General features: G+C 38.4%; 1 protein-coding gene across 2 annotated transcripts in view; it reads right to left on the bottom strand.

The window, feature by feature from the left end:
• Window positions 1-14,046, bottom strand: part of AKAP13 (A-kinase anchoring protein 13) — a 333,471-nt gene that overhangs the window by 69,820 nt on the left and 249,605 nt on the right. The window contains exons 11-14 of one of the 2 annotated variants that reach the window (XM_021099912.1): window positions 10,142-10,512; window positions 7,642-7,695; window positions 3,981-4,046; window positions 1,990-2,176 (exon numbers count right to left, since the gene is read on the bottom strand). In XM_021099912.1, the coding sequence (XP_020955571.1) occupies window positions 1,990-2,176; window positions 3,981-4,046; window positions 7,642-7,695; window positions 10,142-10,512 (678 nt within the window). The remainder of the gene's footprint in view (window positions 1-1,989; window positions 2,177-3,980; window positions 4,047-7,641; window positions 7,696-10,141; window positions 10,513-14,046) is intronic. The other variant, XM_021099911.1, reaches the window with a different exon arrangement.

The raw sequence follows: 14,046 nt of genomic DNA, 5'->3' as shown, positions 1-14,046 counted from the left end.
ATTTACAAAAAGACAGGGTCACCACTCAGATTCCTAGGAACATCAGTTCAGGAAAAGGTTATCACATAAACAATATTAAGAAAGTTAAAATATTCTTGTTTCCTCACTAAAATGCATCTACTTCAAAGACATGGAAAGAAACAGGCTAACAGCCTGCAATTCTGAGTTTAATATTATTCAGCTAATAGCCCATTATGAGGCTTTAGTCAAGTCACTTAAATGGGCTTGAAGTTCTCACATATAAAGGTTTAAGCAGAAGTGGAAGGGGTATATTGGTTCTAAGTCTTTGATTCTATTCACAAACACACAATTTTTGGTACTTTACCTGATCCTACAAATGATTACTAAAGGATTCTATACACATAAAATACAATATATTTTTCAGACTTTCCACTTACCAGAAATAGTAGTAGTCACTGAAATACTGTTTTCTAATTTTTTCCTCCCTTTTCCTGTTACCATTAGGCTGAATAAATCTAAACTATTTACTTCAATAAATATATTCTCCAAATTCTTGTTACTTTTCCCAACCTTTTCTAAGTATCAAGCCAAGAAGCCATGGTGGGGAAGGGAGGGAGCAAAAGACGATAAAATTTCTTTAGACCTTCAATTAATTTTCCTTAGGCCTAAATTCTCTTAGGCCTTCACATATGCATAAGTAATACATTCATTACTAAGGTAATCCTCAAGTGCCAAATTTATATTTGGTCATATCATCGCTATGGAGCGGGATGTAGTAAAAAATTAAATTTCTACACAAAACCAGTCACTGATTCCAAGAATAAGTTGTTTAAAATTTTTGTTTAATTTGAAATATTTCATTATATTTCTACCTAAAATGCTAGTCACCTATTCAGAGACAGGGATTTAACTTTTTTGTTTATTTAGAAATGTTTCATTTGAATGTGCATCCCAGAATCCTCTCAGAAGTTAATCCAAAGTCTCCTTGGCCCAAGAGGAGGAAAAAGGACTGGGAGTGGGGTAAGATGCTAGAAAAACACACAACTCCAATTCTCAACTCAAAAACTCTCTGCGGAACTGTCAAAGTGGTAAGTGATAATGAACAGCCTGAAAAGATGAAAACTAAGAAGTCACTTGGTTTGGCTGACAAGGAAGCCCAAGACCTTCAAGACAGGTGTTTCAAGAGCATGACAGAAGAGTGATTAAGAGTACATGAGGGCATTCCTGTCGTGGCCCAGTGGTTAATGAATCCGACTAGGAACCACGAGGTTGCAGGTTAGATTCCTGGCCTTGCTCACTGGTTTAAGGATCTGGCATTGCTGTGAGCTGTGGTGTAGACTGCAGAGGCAGCTCAGATCTCGAGTTGCTGTGGCTCTGTTGTGGGCTGGCAGCAACAGCTCTGATTTGACCCCTAGCCTGGGAACCTCCATATGCTGCAAGTGCAGCCCTAGAAAAGGCAAAAAAAAAAAAAAAAAGAGTACATTAGGTGGAGAAAGAGAAGGTGGGGAGTGTAGATCTGTCTCAAGAATTTGGGCAGTGATAGGAAGCAGAGAGAATACACAGTTGTTGCCTACACAATGCAACAACGAGACAAATATGAATTTTTTTTCTCCCAAGAAGGAGAAACTTGGACTATGTTTTTGAGAATTGGGAAGTTTTCTAACGGTGTGTAAATGGTTGAAGACTCATTTTACTATTGGCGTGGTAAAAGAAGCCTTCAGAGAAGACAAAACTCAATTTAACATCCTGGGTACTTTCCTAATTTAAGAAAGTTTGCTTTTCTGGAAAATCTATGCAGATTAGTAACTTTCTTTGGTTAGCATTAAAGTGCTAAAATACTGCCATGTTCTACACTGAGTACATTATAGCATGGATAAGTAATCATGGACTACTAGCCTTATACTAACATAAGTCTTGCTTTCATATTAACAGTGAGTCTTGCCTTCTTTGTTCCTTATATGAGGATGTATTTATGGAAATAAAATCAATTTTTTCCAAATTAGCAACACATACCCATTTCAACCTTACCTGCTGATCAAACATTCTATGTTCTCTCTGGCCTGATTCCAGATCCTCTTCTGAAAGTGACACCAAAGAGTCACCCCTTTCCTCGCCACTAAAAGGGTGCCTCAGCTCTTTGGTGTTTGAAGGGTTTATATCCAGAGATGAAGACGGCTTGTTTCCAGCTCCTCCTGTTAAGCCCTCTAGACTGAAACTGAACACAGAACACAAGAGTTATTAATTCATTCTATTTCTGAGTCTCAGAAAGGAAGGAAGATACAAAATTCCTTTAGTTGTATCTTCCTTACTCTTCATTATTTCTATGTCATTTAGTAAAACTGTCTACAGGGCATGGCCGAATAAAAGCCAGCTACTCACCCCCACCCCCGACCCCAAGATTCTGGTATGCTGAGACACATACTGCACTCAGATTTTACTTTTACATCATTCAATTTTTTTGAATGTTGAACCACTTAAGGTCAATTTCTCAGATATTTTTCAATATATCATATGGACAGACCATATTATCCTATTGATCTTTCATTTATGTGTGTTTTCTCCCTTGATATCACGTAAATAATCTTTGTCAGAATCTAACTCTGCCAATGCCAAAGAATTAAATGGCATAGAGAGATAAGTTACATAACTAACTTTCAGAAGGGAAACAAGGAGACTTAGACTTGCCCTTGCATCCATCAAGTGGAACCTTTATAACATGCCACTCGACTACAGTCTAGGAGATCTTTATAGTTTCACAGGGATGCATCCACTCCAGAAAACCCATGTTATATATGAGCATTACCAGCTTGCACAACTGCCCAGACAACAGCTGCTTTGGCTGGTTTCCTGAGAATTGTTAGTTGCAGACAGGCACATGTGACACCTTAAAGGGCAAAAGCTGAAAGGCTACTGAGTCTAAAAGAGGTTTAATTAATTTGATCTTGATATTGACAAAGGGGAAAAAAACAAACTTAGGGTCTGGTATCTAAAATGGAATCCTTGGAATACAGACTATGTGGTTTGCAGAGTGAAGCATTTTTTGTAAGCAGGAACCTATAGAGAGATGCTAGCCAACCCTTGGGATTGCTAGCCAGAATAATTCGTATCTGTCATAACTGGATTTCAGACCTTGTCCTCACTGATAAGCATCTGGACTATATTTGAAGGTATAGTAAAGGTATTTGGTTATCTCTGCTCAAAGTTAATTGCTACAAAAAAAAAAAAAAAATTCACGTATGCCAGTCCAGAAGGGCTTGTATTGGCTCTTTTCCCCATGGATTACTTATGAACTAATACCATACGTCTCTATTTTCTCTAATGAGTAAATTAAACAACGGATTTTGTTTTTCTTATTTCCGTATGACAATAGAAATCATGACTAACTACAAGTAAATGTCTCTGTAAAATTCATTTTCAATAGCAGGGATAAGAAGACAGGCTAAATGAAGAAGAAATTTAGTTTTCTATTATGAATTATTTATAAAGCCTGAGAAAGCCAGATCTATGCTTACCACAAAATTTAATCCTGAAAATATTTTAGTAATTAAATCTGGCTGCTCAGTTGAGAGAAGAGTATGAAATGATGAGGAATCTGTAAGCTTGGATTCTAAAGAGGCTGATGGATTTGAAAGTGTAATAAGAAGTAAGTGCATGTTATTAGCTGTCTTGTTTCTGTTATTGCTTTCCTCAGGATGTGGGAATTCCTAGGATCTGGGAATTAGGACATATCAAAACAAAGAGTGGTCTACCATACCATGGAGACAAGTCTGTGCAGAAAACAGCAATCTACAGCCACTTGAGACCAACAGGATGTAACACCGCACACCATCCAACTCCTAGGCTGCGCCCCTTCAACTGGGTTAGTGATGCCCATAGCGGAGACAATAGAGCACTGTGCTCAGAAACAAAGCAGGCACCATACGCATTCTAGTCACAAAGAAGCCAGCTCCAAGCCAAAAGCCCAAGTGCCATATTTTACGATTCCCCCTTTGGTGGCTGGACACATAACAATACCATACCTTCTGCAATTAAAGTCAGCACTCAGGGCAGTAGAGTATTGCACACCAGAAGGACACCAGCTCATACTGGGGATGACATCAAAGGCAGAAAGAGAAATGGAAGAAGAAAAGAAGAAACAGGGATGGGGTTATTGGGTTTAAAAAGAAAGGGTATAGTTGGAGACAGACGGATTTATCTGAGCATCAAAAAATTAGGAATGTAATATTGATTTAGAATTTAGGAAATGACTGGAATAAAAACCATGGAAACCTGTAATTATTCAATTGATGACCCTCTGAAGGCTGGAAATGACTATGTGAGCTCTTTAGAGGATAACAAATCCAATCTGAAACCCAAGAATCCCTCCTAGTGAACTCTGAACAGAGAACCGAACCAGCCTGTAGCTTCCTCTTTGGGCACCCTCATGGATGTGTCTTAACCTCCACTTTTAGGGACAATCTCTCTACACAGCCCACCACTCCCACATCTCCCTTACCACAGCATCTCTAATCCTTAACTAAAAGAAACGTCAACAAATTGCACTGGGATGGGTTCACTGAGTCATCAGGTTTTTTTTTTTCCCCCAAATGTTTCCATTAAGGATCCATCTAAGCCAAACAATTCATACATCTTTCATAATGATACCCAATCAACACTTACATTCATCTTCAAACCTATTCACTAGGCTTATAAGCTACAGATAACAGCATATAGCAATGGTCAAATTTCCTGGTATTTTAACTGATAATGAAGTTAACAATGTACCTTTTAATTTAAGGTTTGTATCCACTTTTCCTTAAGATTAAAAAAAAATCCATTTGCTCATCTACTTCCTTGATTATCTCAGCACTGATATTTATTCTCAAGCAGCAAGGACAGAAAAATGGGTTGGAAATGCTAAGTAGATACAACCAGCTAACAAATAATCAATTAAAACATCAGGTACTCTGTAAAAGGAGCTTTATAGGTCAGGATTTCTAATTAACAAAAACTATCGTTAAAAAAATACACTGCTACTATTTTGGTCTTAAAGTTCTAAGTGACATGCTTTTGTTTTCAGAAGGGAGATAACAGTAAAACCAATCAGCTCCCTCCTGAACCTTCAAATGGAAAGACCTGCAAACACCAAAAAATCCCACTTTATCTTGAATACACCTAATAATTTTGATGTGTTGCGAATTGGGGGGTTTTGAAAGAGGGAAAAAGACAATGGTGGCAGAATAAATATGGGCTACCCCTATGACTCTTCTAAAAGTAAAATCTTTTTTCTTTTTGTCTTTTTAGGGCTGCTTTATGGCATATGGAAGTTCCCAGGCTAGGGATCCAATCAGAGCTGCAGCTGCTGGCCTACTTCACAGCCACAGCAGAGCAGCGTGGGATCTGAGCCATATCTGCAACCTATGCCGCAGCTGAGCTGGATCCTTAACTCACTGAGCAAGGTCAGGGACTGAACCCACATCGCATGGATACTAGTGAGGTTCTTAACCCTCTGAGATACCAGAGGAACTCCTAAAGGTAAATCTTTAAAATAGTATCATTAAAAATAATTTAAGTGGTAAACATTTAAATCCGATTACATGAATAGTATAAAGCTTTGTGCAAAAGCACAAAGTGGAAATACACAGTGAAGACATGTCTCTACTAGTCTGATGAGACCAGGCTGACTAATAATTTTTTGTGTAAGGGAAGCAAGCCTTGATATAATTTACAGACAGACATGAGATTCAGAAGTTCATTATTCTGCAGTTATTAACATAATTTTATATCTCTAAACTGTTAATAAAAGGCATATTATGCCTACATAGCCAACTTATTAAAAACAGAATGTGGAAAAATTAGTAATTGAATATACATTACCAAATTACCATTCATTAAAAATAAAAAATGTCCTTCTACAGATTTATACATCCCTTTACTCTCAGAGCAAAAGGGAGACAGAAAGAGGGACAGAAAAGCTTTTCTAAGGATTCAGGAAGGAAGGTGTGAAAAACTTTCACAATTAAGAGAAGATTTTGAGGCTTTGAGATTTTTTTTTTTTTTTGTCTTTTTGCTATTTCGTTGGCCGCTCCTGCGGCATATGGAGGTTCCCAGGCTAGGGGTCGAATTGGAGCTGTAGCCTCTGGCCTACACCATAGCCACAGCAACGCGGGATCTGAGCCATGTCTGTGACCTACACCACAGCTCACGGCAACGCCGGATCGTTAACCCACTGAGCAAGGGCAGGGACCGAACCCGCAACCTCATGGTTCCTAGTCGGATTCGTTAACCACTGCACCACGACGGGAACTCCTTTTTTTTTTTTTTTTGGTTTTTTTTGGCTTTGAGATTTAGATAGTTCTGTATTAAAAAAAACAACAACAAAAAAACAAGTACCCTGCTCCCCCACCTTTTAATACTGTTGGAATGTTGTAATTTTACTAGCTAAGGCTTAATACAAAATTTAAAAGTATACCTCAAGTTCTTCGTACAAAAATACGGCTAAGGATGAAATTATCACTGGAGCTGCTGTGAAGGCTTTATCTATATGCAAACCTGGACTGCATCCAGCAACTGCATCCAGTATCATCTACAGCATATTTTTCTAAGTCCATATTGAAGAGTTTAAAGAAGAGTCAGACAAATGTCTCTCAAGGTTTAGATACTTCTGCTGAAAAGGGCTTTTAACAACTTGTTCCCCGGAAAAAACACTTAACCATACTCGTGAGTATCTGAGAGTCATGAGAATATTTGTATTTGAGCTCAAGCTAAAATCTACAATTAAAGGCAACATCCACTTGAAAAAGACAAAGTGGAAAAGAAAGATCACTACTTGCCTGCTTCCCAAAAAAACAGCTTCAGGTAATAGTTAAAAATACCTCTTTACAAGTATCTCCTAATATGAGAAGCTAAAAGTAATCCAACCATATTTACATTTCTAAATATTTTCCCAAACAATGGAAGAAAAAGCCACAAATGACTTCTGAACAATAAATATAAAACTCAGCATTTGAAAAATTTAAAAGCATATCAGCAATTTTTGGCTAGAAATGACTTTTTAGCTTTATAAAGCACTGTAATTTTTAGCTTCAAAATTTTATGTAACAAAAAATAATTAGGAATTGAAAGACTTTGAGGGCCCCTAAGAAGTCAGCTGACGTCTCTTACTTGCTTTAAGGAACGACTACATCAGCAATGGAATGGAGACTGCCAGGTGGCCTAGGAAGAGAGGCTTTCATCGCATTATTAAAGTATGTATTGAAAATAATTTAGGGCCTGTGCATATGAGCACACTCAGATTTCTGGTTCTTCCACTTTTTTTTTTGAAAAGAAAAAAAGTACACCCCAGGGTCCATTACATAGGCAAGACAAATATTTCTTTGAATTCTCCTGGATAAAGTTGGAGAGACCCTATTATCAAAGTGATCTGAACACTAAAAAGCGCACAATGTAAAACATTTTTTTTTTGTTATTTAAAAAAAAAAAGAGATTAGGAAAAAATTTCAAATTTGAGAAACCATTTCATACAGAATGGACATTAGCAATTGCTTATTAGTATAATAAGTACTTATATTTTATTTGTCTGAAGCAGACATGACACTATTTTAAAACATACTGTTTAACCACAGACGAAGCGAAATGAGATGCTTGTTAGTATAAGCTCAGAGGCAAATGGTTAGTCCATTAAGTGAATGAACTCTGTACCTTCTCCTATGAATGGGAGGTCTCCTGACAACATCCCCAAGAACTCGCATTGAACTGAAAATGAATGGTGGAAGAGGTCAGTGTTGAGGTGAAACAAAATGGATAAAAATGCATGAAACATACAGACATCACGCTGGAAAGACAAACAATCACCAAAGAGAAATAGTACAGGAAGTAGGAGAATGAAAGAATATGGAATAAGGAAAATATCACAACCAAAAAGGCCTGATGACTTCTGAGAAAGGCTACTTGGCTTCCTCCTTGCTCCAAGAAATTTACCAGGAATGGGGTTTATTAAATTTTAAAAGTAAAATGAATGTTTTTAAAAAGAGGCCATTAAAAGGGTTTTAAGACTTTAAAATCCAGAATATGCTATATGAACACAATGCTTAAGAATTAGTCAAACTAATTAAAGTGATCCCTGAGTCTCATCACATTATCTCCAGAGGTATTGGGACAGTGGGGCTGGGCAATCCTTAATGATGAAATCAAACAGGAGATCCCATGATCTTATATATGTTGAAAACATAAATGAGTCGGGTGATAGGGTTCTAATCTTAGTTCAGTCTTAAAATCACCGTTTGATCTCAGGCAAATCATTTAATCTGAGCTTCAGTTCCCTCATCAGAGCTACATGATCCATAAAGCCACATTTAGTTCTGAAATAGGAGTCATGGCAAAGGGATCCACAGTGGTTTATAAAGAAAAACAGATTATTTAGAAAATAAATCCTTATTTCTCTCTATTGTTATCATCTCAGACAAGTATGTCCTGTCAAGAAACTTCTCTTGCTTCAGGAAGGGAATTCCTCCATCCCTATTTTTCCTTTGGGTATGAATGCTTTAAAAAAAAAAAAAAAAAAAAGTACGGCATGAAAAAAGCTAAAAAGGAAAGCTTTTAGAAAATGCTTTTTATATAACCTAGAATTTCAAATGTGTATAAAATCGGCCCATCAGATAAAGCAACTGTTTAAGGTTAGCATCCTGCCTCCAATCTAGAGGAATCCAGAGTTGTAGAAAGAATGCCTGACCAGGAGACTGAAACCTGGACTCCACCGACCTTGGGTAAAAGTGTACCGGTCTCAATTGAAAAATTGGGGAGAATACCTCCTCATTCATGAAGAGGACTGGAAAATTACATGAGAAAATGTGTCTTTAAAGGAGTGTGAAAGAGTAGCAAATCAGGAAGGTGTGAGGTATTATGAAAGCAGGGACTTTGGCTCGCCACTGTCTCCAGAAACTAGAACTGCCTGGAATGCAGAGGTTGCTTAATGTAGGTTGGTTAAATAGAAGAATAAATGAGTGAATCAATTTACTAAGATTACATGTACTTAACAGCTATGAAATCTGAGCCAAAACATTATGAGGTAAAGGATTTTTTTTTTTTTAAAAAGCCAACAAACCAAACCAATGATTGCTCCAGGGAGCTGTTTGTATCAATGGGCTTACAAAAACGGTCAGTCTACTCCCTTGGCTGCTTTTCCTCGTTAAGAATGTAGCCTTGGAGTTCCCGTCGTGGCACAGTGGTTAACGAACCCGACTAGGAACCATGAGGTTTCGGGTTCGGTCTCTGCCCTTGCTCAGTGGGTTAACAATCCGGCACTGCCGTGAGCTGTGGTGTAGGTTGCAGACCCAGCTCGGATCCCTCATTGCTGTGTCTCTGGTGTAGGCCGGCGGCTACAGCTCCAATTCGACCCCTAGCCTGGGAATCTCCATATGCCACCAGAGCAGCCCTAGAAATGGCAAAAAGACAAAAAAAAAAAAAAAAAAAAAAAAAAAAGAATGTAGCCTTGGTGTAAGCACACCTGTGTACATATAGTAGGCATCACGGCACTTTTTTTTTCAGACTTAAAACCACCTGCTTAAGCATCTAGGCAGCCAGTGGTCAGAAGCCAAATTCAACTTCTCTTCTCACAGCCTGCTTCCAAACTGTAGGTGTAAAACTGGGTCACACTTAGGAGAGATCCCCAAGATTGGATGATACAAGGAAAATTACAAATAATTTAATGATTATCATGATCTTGCAAGGACTATATACTGATAATTTAGACTTTATCAAAATTCTCTACATTAGGAACAGATGGTAATTCCTACGAAGCACTGTGAAAATCTCAGAAGTGTTGAAACTATGAGATTTTATACATATTTCTTCATTCAAAACTGACATGAACTATTTATTCCCTTCAAATTTTCCAATCTCTGAATTTCATGGACAAATCTGGCCTGGATAAAATGTTTCATTTCTTAAACACCCACTATGTAACTGATAAATTTTACTTGTAATATTCATTACAAATATTCTGAAAGGCTCAGATGGGTCAAGTTACACATAGTAAGTTACAGGGCTGGAATTTTTAACACTGATTTTCCTGATTCCGTAACCTATATTCTTTCATTTATTACACGGCGTTTCCTAAAATCTTTTACCAACAATAACACCAAATCACCAAATCAAAAGTAAGCAGACACTGAGAGACCAAACAGACAGCCTGGGGTCTCACCTCCGATGGTTCATTTCTGCATCACTGGCTGCATTCTTCCCAGGACCCCAGCTGTGCCTCCGGAAAGGAGACAGAGAGCGCATAGAACTCCTCAGGACAGAGCAGTTCGCAGGTACTTCGGTGATGCTGTCCATCTCCTCCTCTTCCATCTCACCTGAGCCAGCAGGCTCACTCTCACTCTCTCGACCCTCAGCTCCCACCCCATGGCTGTAGAAGCCATTAAGACATTGCTGGTCTCTGGACCTGTTCAAATTTGAAATCTGGGGGAGGGACACATCACTGCCATGTGAAGAATGTCGATCCAAAGATGCTGTGTCATCGGTGGAGGAACTGGATCCAGTGATATCACAGGCCAACTGCTCTTCCTCAGGCTGTAATAGAGAAACACATATGGCTGAACATGGCAGGACCAAGTGGAGAGCCTCAGTTATTCCCCATCAAGTCATGCCTTCATAGTGGGTAGGACAGACAAGCTCATGATCAGCTTCAAACAAATAAATTTTTTTCTTAAGGCATGATCACAGTCGAATTCAAACAACTTCCAATAAAGGTGGGGTCCAGGTCTATGTTCTTTCTACCCTTTTACTAGATGTGCTAGACAAGAAGTACATAATTTCCCCTTTCTTATAGGGGAAAAGGTCTATTTCAAGTCAGTTTTTTCAGTCAATACTATCAACTGAAATGAGAGGAAACTGTCTCTGGAGTTTCTGCTGTATGAAAACTCTAAATTCATATCATAATTAGGTTTAATTTATTTTAGACGCCTTAACTAAAAACAAGGTAGTTTGCTTGGCCACAATAATGATGTATTCCACAAGCATGTCTGATGGTTATCAGTGGCATTTTGAAAAATGCAGAATAGCTTCTGATCCCACCTAAACTATGCCACAAATGCCCCAATTCTGGCCATAAATACATAAATGGAAGAAATCTATCTCCTTTTCTCATTTAACTGAGAGCTGGCTTAGTGTTACTGAGCCTAATTGTACACAGAATAATCGGTCCTGGCAATGGAATCTGTTTTTTTTTTGTTTTTTTTCTTTTAATTTTTTTTTTTTGTCTTTTTTTTTAGGGCCATGTCCACAGCATATGGAGGTTCCCAGGCTAGGGGCTGAGTCAGAGCTGCAGCTGCTGGCCTATGCCACTGCCACAACAACATGTGACAGGAGCCAAGTCTGCGACCTACACCACAGCTCACGCAACAGCAACGCCGGATACTTAACCCACTAAGCAAGGCCAGGGACTGAACCTGCAACCTCATGGATACTAGTCTGGTTTGTTCACTGCTGAGCCATGATGGGAACTCCTAATGGAGTCTCTGATAAAGTGATGCTGCTCTTTCCTTGGCCATCCTCTAGAGCCTAATAGGATTTTGATCTCAGTAGCCTGACATTCTCTGCTGGTTGAAAGACACCAGAGCACATAATTTGATGGGTGAGAGAAAGATGAGCTTTGCTGCATTTAAAACATAAATTTTTCCAAAAGGTAAGTGTTTAAAAGATGCATGATCACAGTTTGAGTTACAAATGTGGGCACCATACTATCTTAAAGTCTTTATTTTATATTCTTATAGGATAGGGAGCAGGGAACGGAGAAGGGCATTCTGTGATTTTTTCTCCCCACTTCTTCACAGTATTTCCCTAATTAGCCAGTCTACTCAGTTTTAATTAGGAGTAAAGAAACTCACAGTTCTTCAAAAAAGGTTTTAAAAATTACTGGAACTAATGACCAATAAGCTTCTTCTTTTTTTTTTTTTTTTTGTCTTTTTGCCATTTCTTGGGCCGCTCCCGCAGCACATGGAGGTTCCCAGGCTAGGGGTCGAATCAGAGCTGTAGCTGCCAGCCTACGCCAGAGCCACAGCAACGCAGGATCTGAGCCGCGTCTGCAACCTACACCACAGCTCACGGCAATGCCGGATTGTTAACCCACTGAGCAAGGGCAGGGACCGAACCCGAAACCTCATGGTTCCTAGTCGGATTCGTTAACCACTACACCACGACGGGAACTCCCCCGATAAGCTTTAAAATAGAAAACGATTCCTATACTAGAGAGAGTTTCTCTATAAAGTCTTTGTATAACACTTCAAAAGCACTCTATCTTCTAGAAGCAGTCTTTATACTTTTGGGGCTGGATCTCACCAGCTTATATGAGTTGTTTTGTTTGTTTCACTTCAATTTCCTTAGTTAATGCTCTTTAAGTGATGAGCAAGGGATGAGACTTAGTGGAAGATGCCAAGGGGACCACTGGACAGTCAGTAATCTGAGGCCCAGACCATCTCAAGGGCTCCTTCAAGTAAACAGGCAGAGAGAAGCAGAAGCAAGATCTGAAAGAAGACTGATTTCAACTAAAACTGCCCTGTACAGTTACCTTACCACCTTAAAAAAAAAAAAAAAAAAGCAGCCCTGTGACCACAAGATCGCAAAGTTTGTATGAGAAAAGTCCTCAGTGTTCTTCTTCACTGGGCTACACTATAAAATAAACTACATGCTTCACCAAGTATATTCTAAAACAGGGTAGGTGCTATTTTAAAATAAAATTACTGATTACTCTTTTTAAGTCAGTGAGGATTGAGCTGGGCATCCTAAAGTTTTCTATTTATGGGGCCACTCTCCACAGAAAGGGAAAATACTATCAGTCATGAATACCAACTTTAGAAGCCACTTCTAGGATGTCTTGGCTTTCTCACTGTACTGGACTGAATAGTGTCCGCCTCCAATTCACATCCTTCTCAGAATATCACCTTATTTGGAAATTGGGTCTTTCCAAATGTAATTAGTTAAGATGAGGTCATTTTACAGTAGGGTGGTCTCCAAATCCAATAGGAGTAGTGTCTGTGTAAGAAGAGACAGCAGCCCCTGCTGGTTTCACAGTTCTCCTGCCTTTAGAACTGTGAAAGAATACATTTATATTGTTTCAAGCTACCAAATTTGTGGTAATTGGTTGCAGCAGTGTAATAAGAAACTAATATACTCACCCCTCATCCCTTAATCTGCCTAAATTTCTAATACTAAAATAAACAAACAGAATGGCCATAAATAAAGCAAACTGTGGGACAAGCCTATTCTCAAACACACAAGCAAGGCTCCAAAAGAAATGAAAGCTCTGAGCTGAAGTTTCCATTTCTCCCATTCTTCTTACAAGTTAGCTCTTTCCAGTATGGAATGGCTTGCAGATGGTAGAACAGGTACTTCTTTGTAAAAAGGAGAAATCCGTCTAGCAAATAGCCTTCAATCTAAAGAAGGCTCTAAATAACTTTTTCCAAGCTTTTTTAGTGTTCTCAAAAGAATTTTCCAGCTTCATCATGTCTTTACATCATCTTGAAGACTAGAGAGGTCAGTGATATAATGAGAACTCAAACCTGGAATATAGTCATACCCTTTCTAGAGCTAGCTATGGATAAGTCACTTTTTAACTTGTCTATCTAACACAATGATCTTTAAATCTAAAGAAGTTAGAAACTAATATAAGGTCTGTTGAAAGGAATTTTTTGTTTAAATCGTGGATAATAGAGAAAAGAAGAAAAGCAGGATTTTTAAAAACTTTTGGATTTTTTTTTTGGGCAATATTCCTTTTCCGGTCCCAGAATTTTTAGTGCTAAAATTAAAGTTCTTAGGGATGTCCGCCAAATAACAGATATGAGAAATATTACTTCCATCGTTCTCCTCCATCCTCAGAAAAGGTACTAGATTTTGGGGATGCTATTTTTCCAATTTTTCCATTTACATAAATCAGAAGGGGAAAAAATTATGCCTTCTGACACAAAACAGAATGTTCTGTGCCTAATATTTGAAGCCCTTAAGAGTTTTTCAGTTATATGTCAGTCTTTCTTTAGAGAGGTCTTTTCTCTTAAAATGCCTGCTAATTAAATGACTTTCAAGACTTAGGAAATCATTACTGACTGACTG

The sequence above is a fragment of the Sus scrofa genome, chromosome 7 (assembly GCF_000003025.6).
Source record: "Sus scrofa isolate TJ Tabasco breed Duroc chromosome 7, Sscrofa11.1, whole genome shotgun sequence".
Classification (NCBI taxonomy): Eukaryota; Metazoa; Chordata; class Mammalia; order Artiodactyla; family Suidae; genus Sus; species Sus scrofa.
Note: the sequence above shows the minus strand (reverse complement) of the source record. Positions and strands in the feature narration are given on the sequence as shown.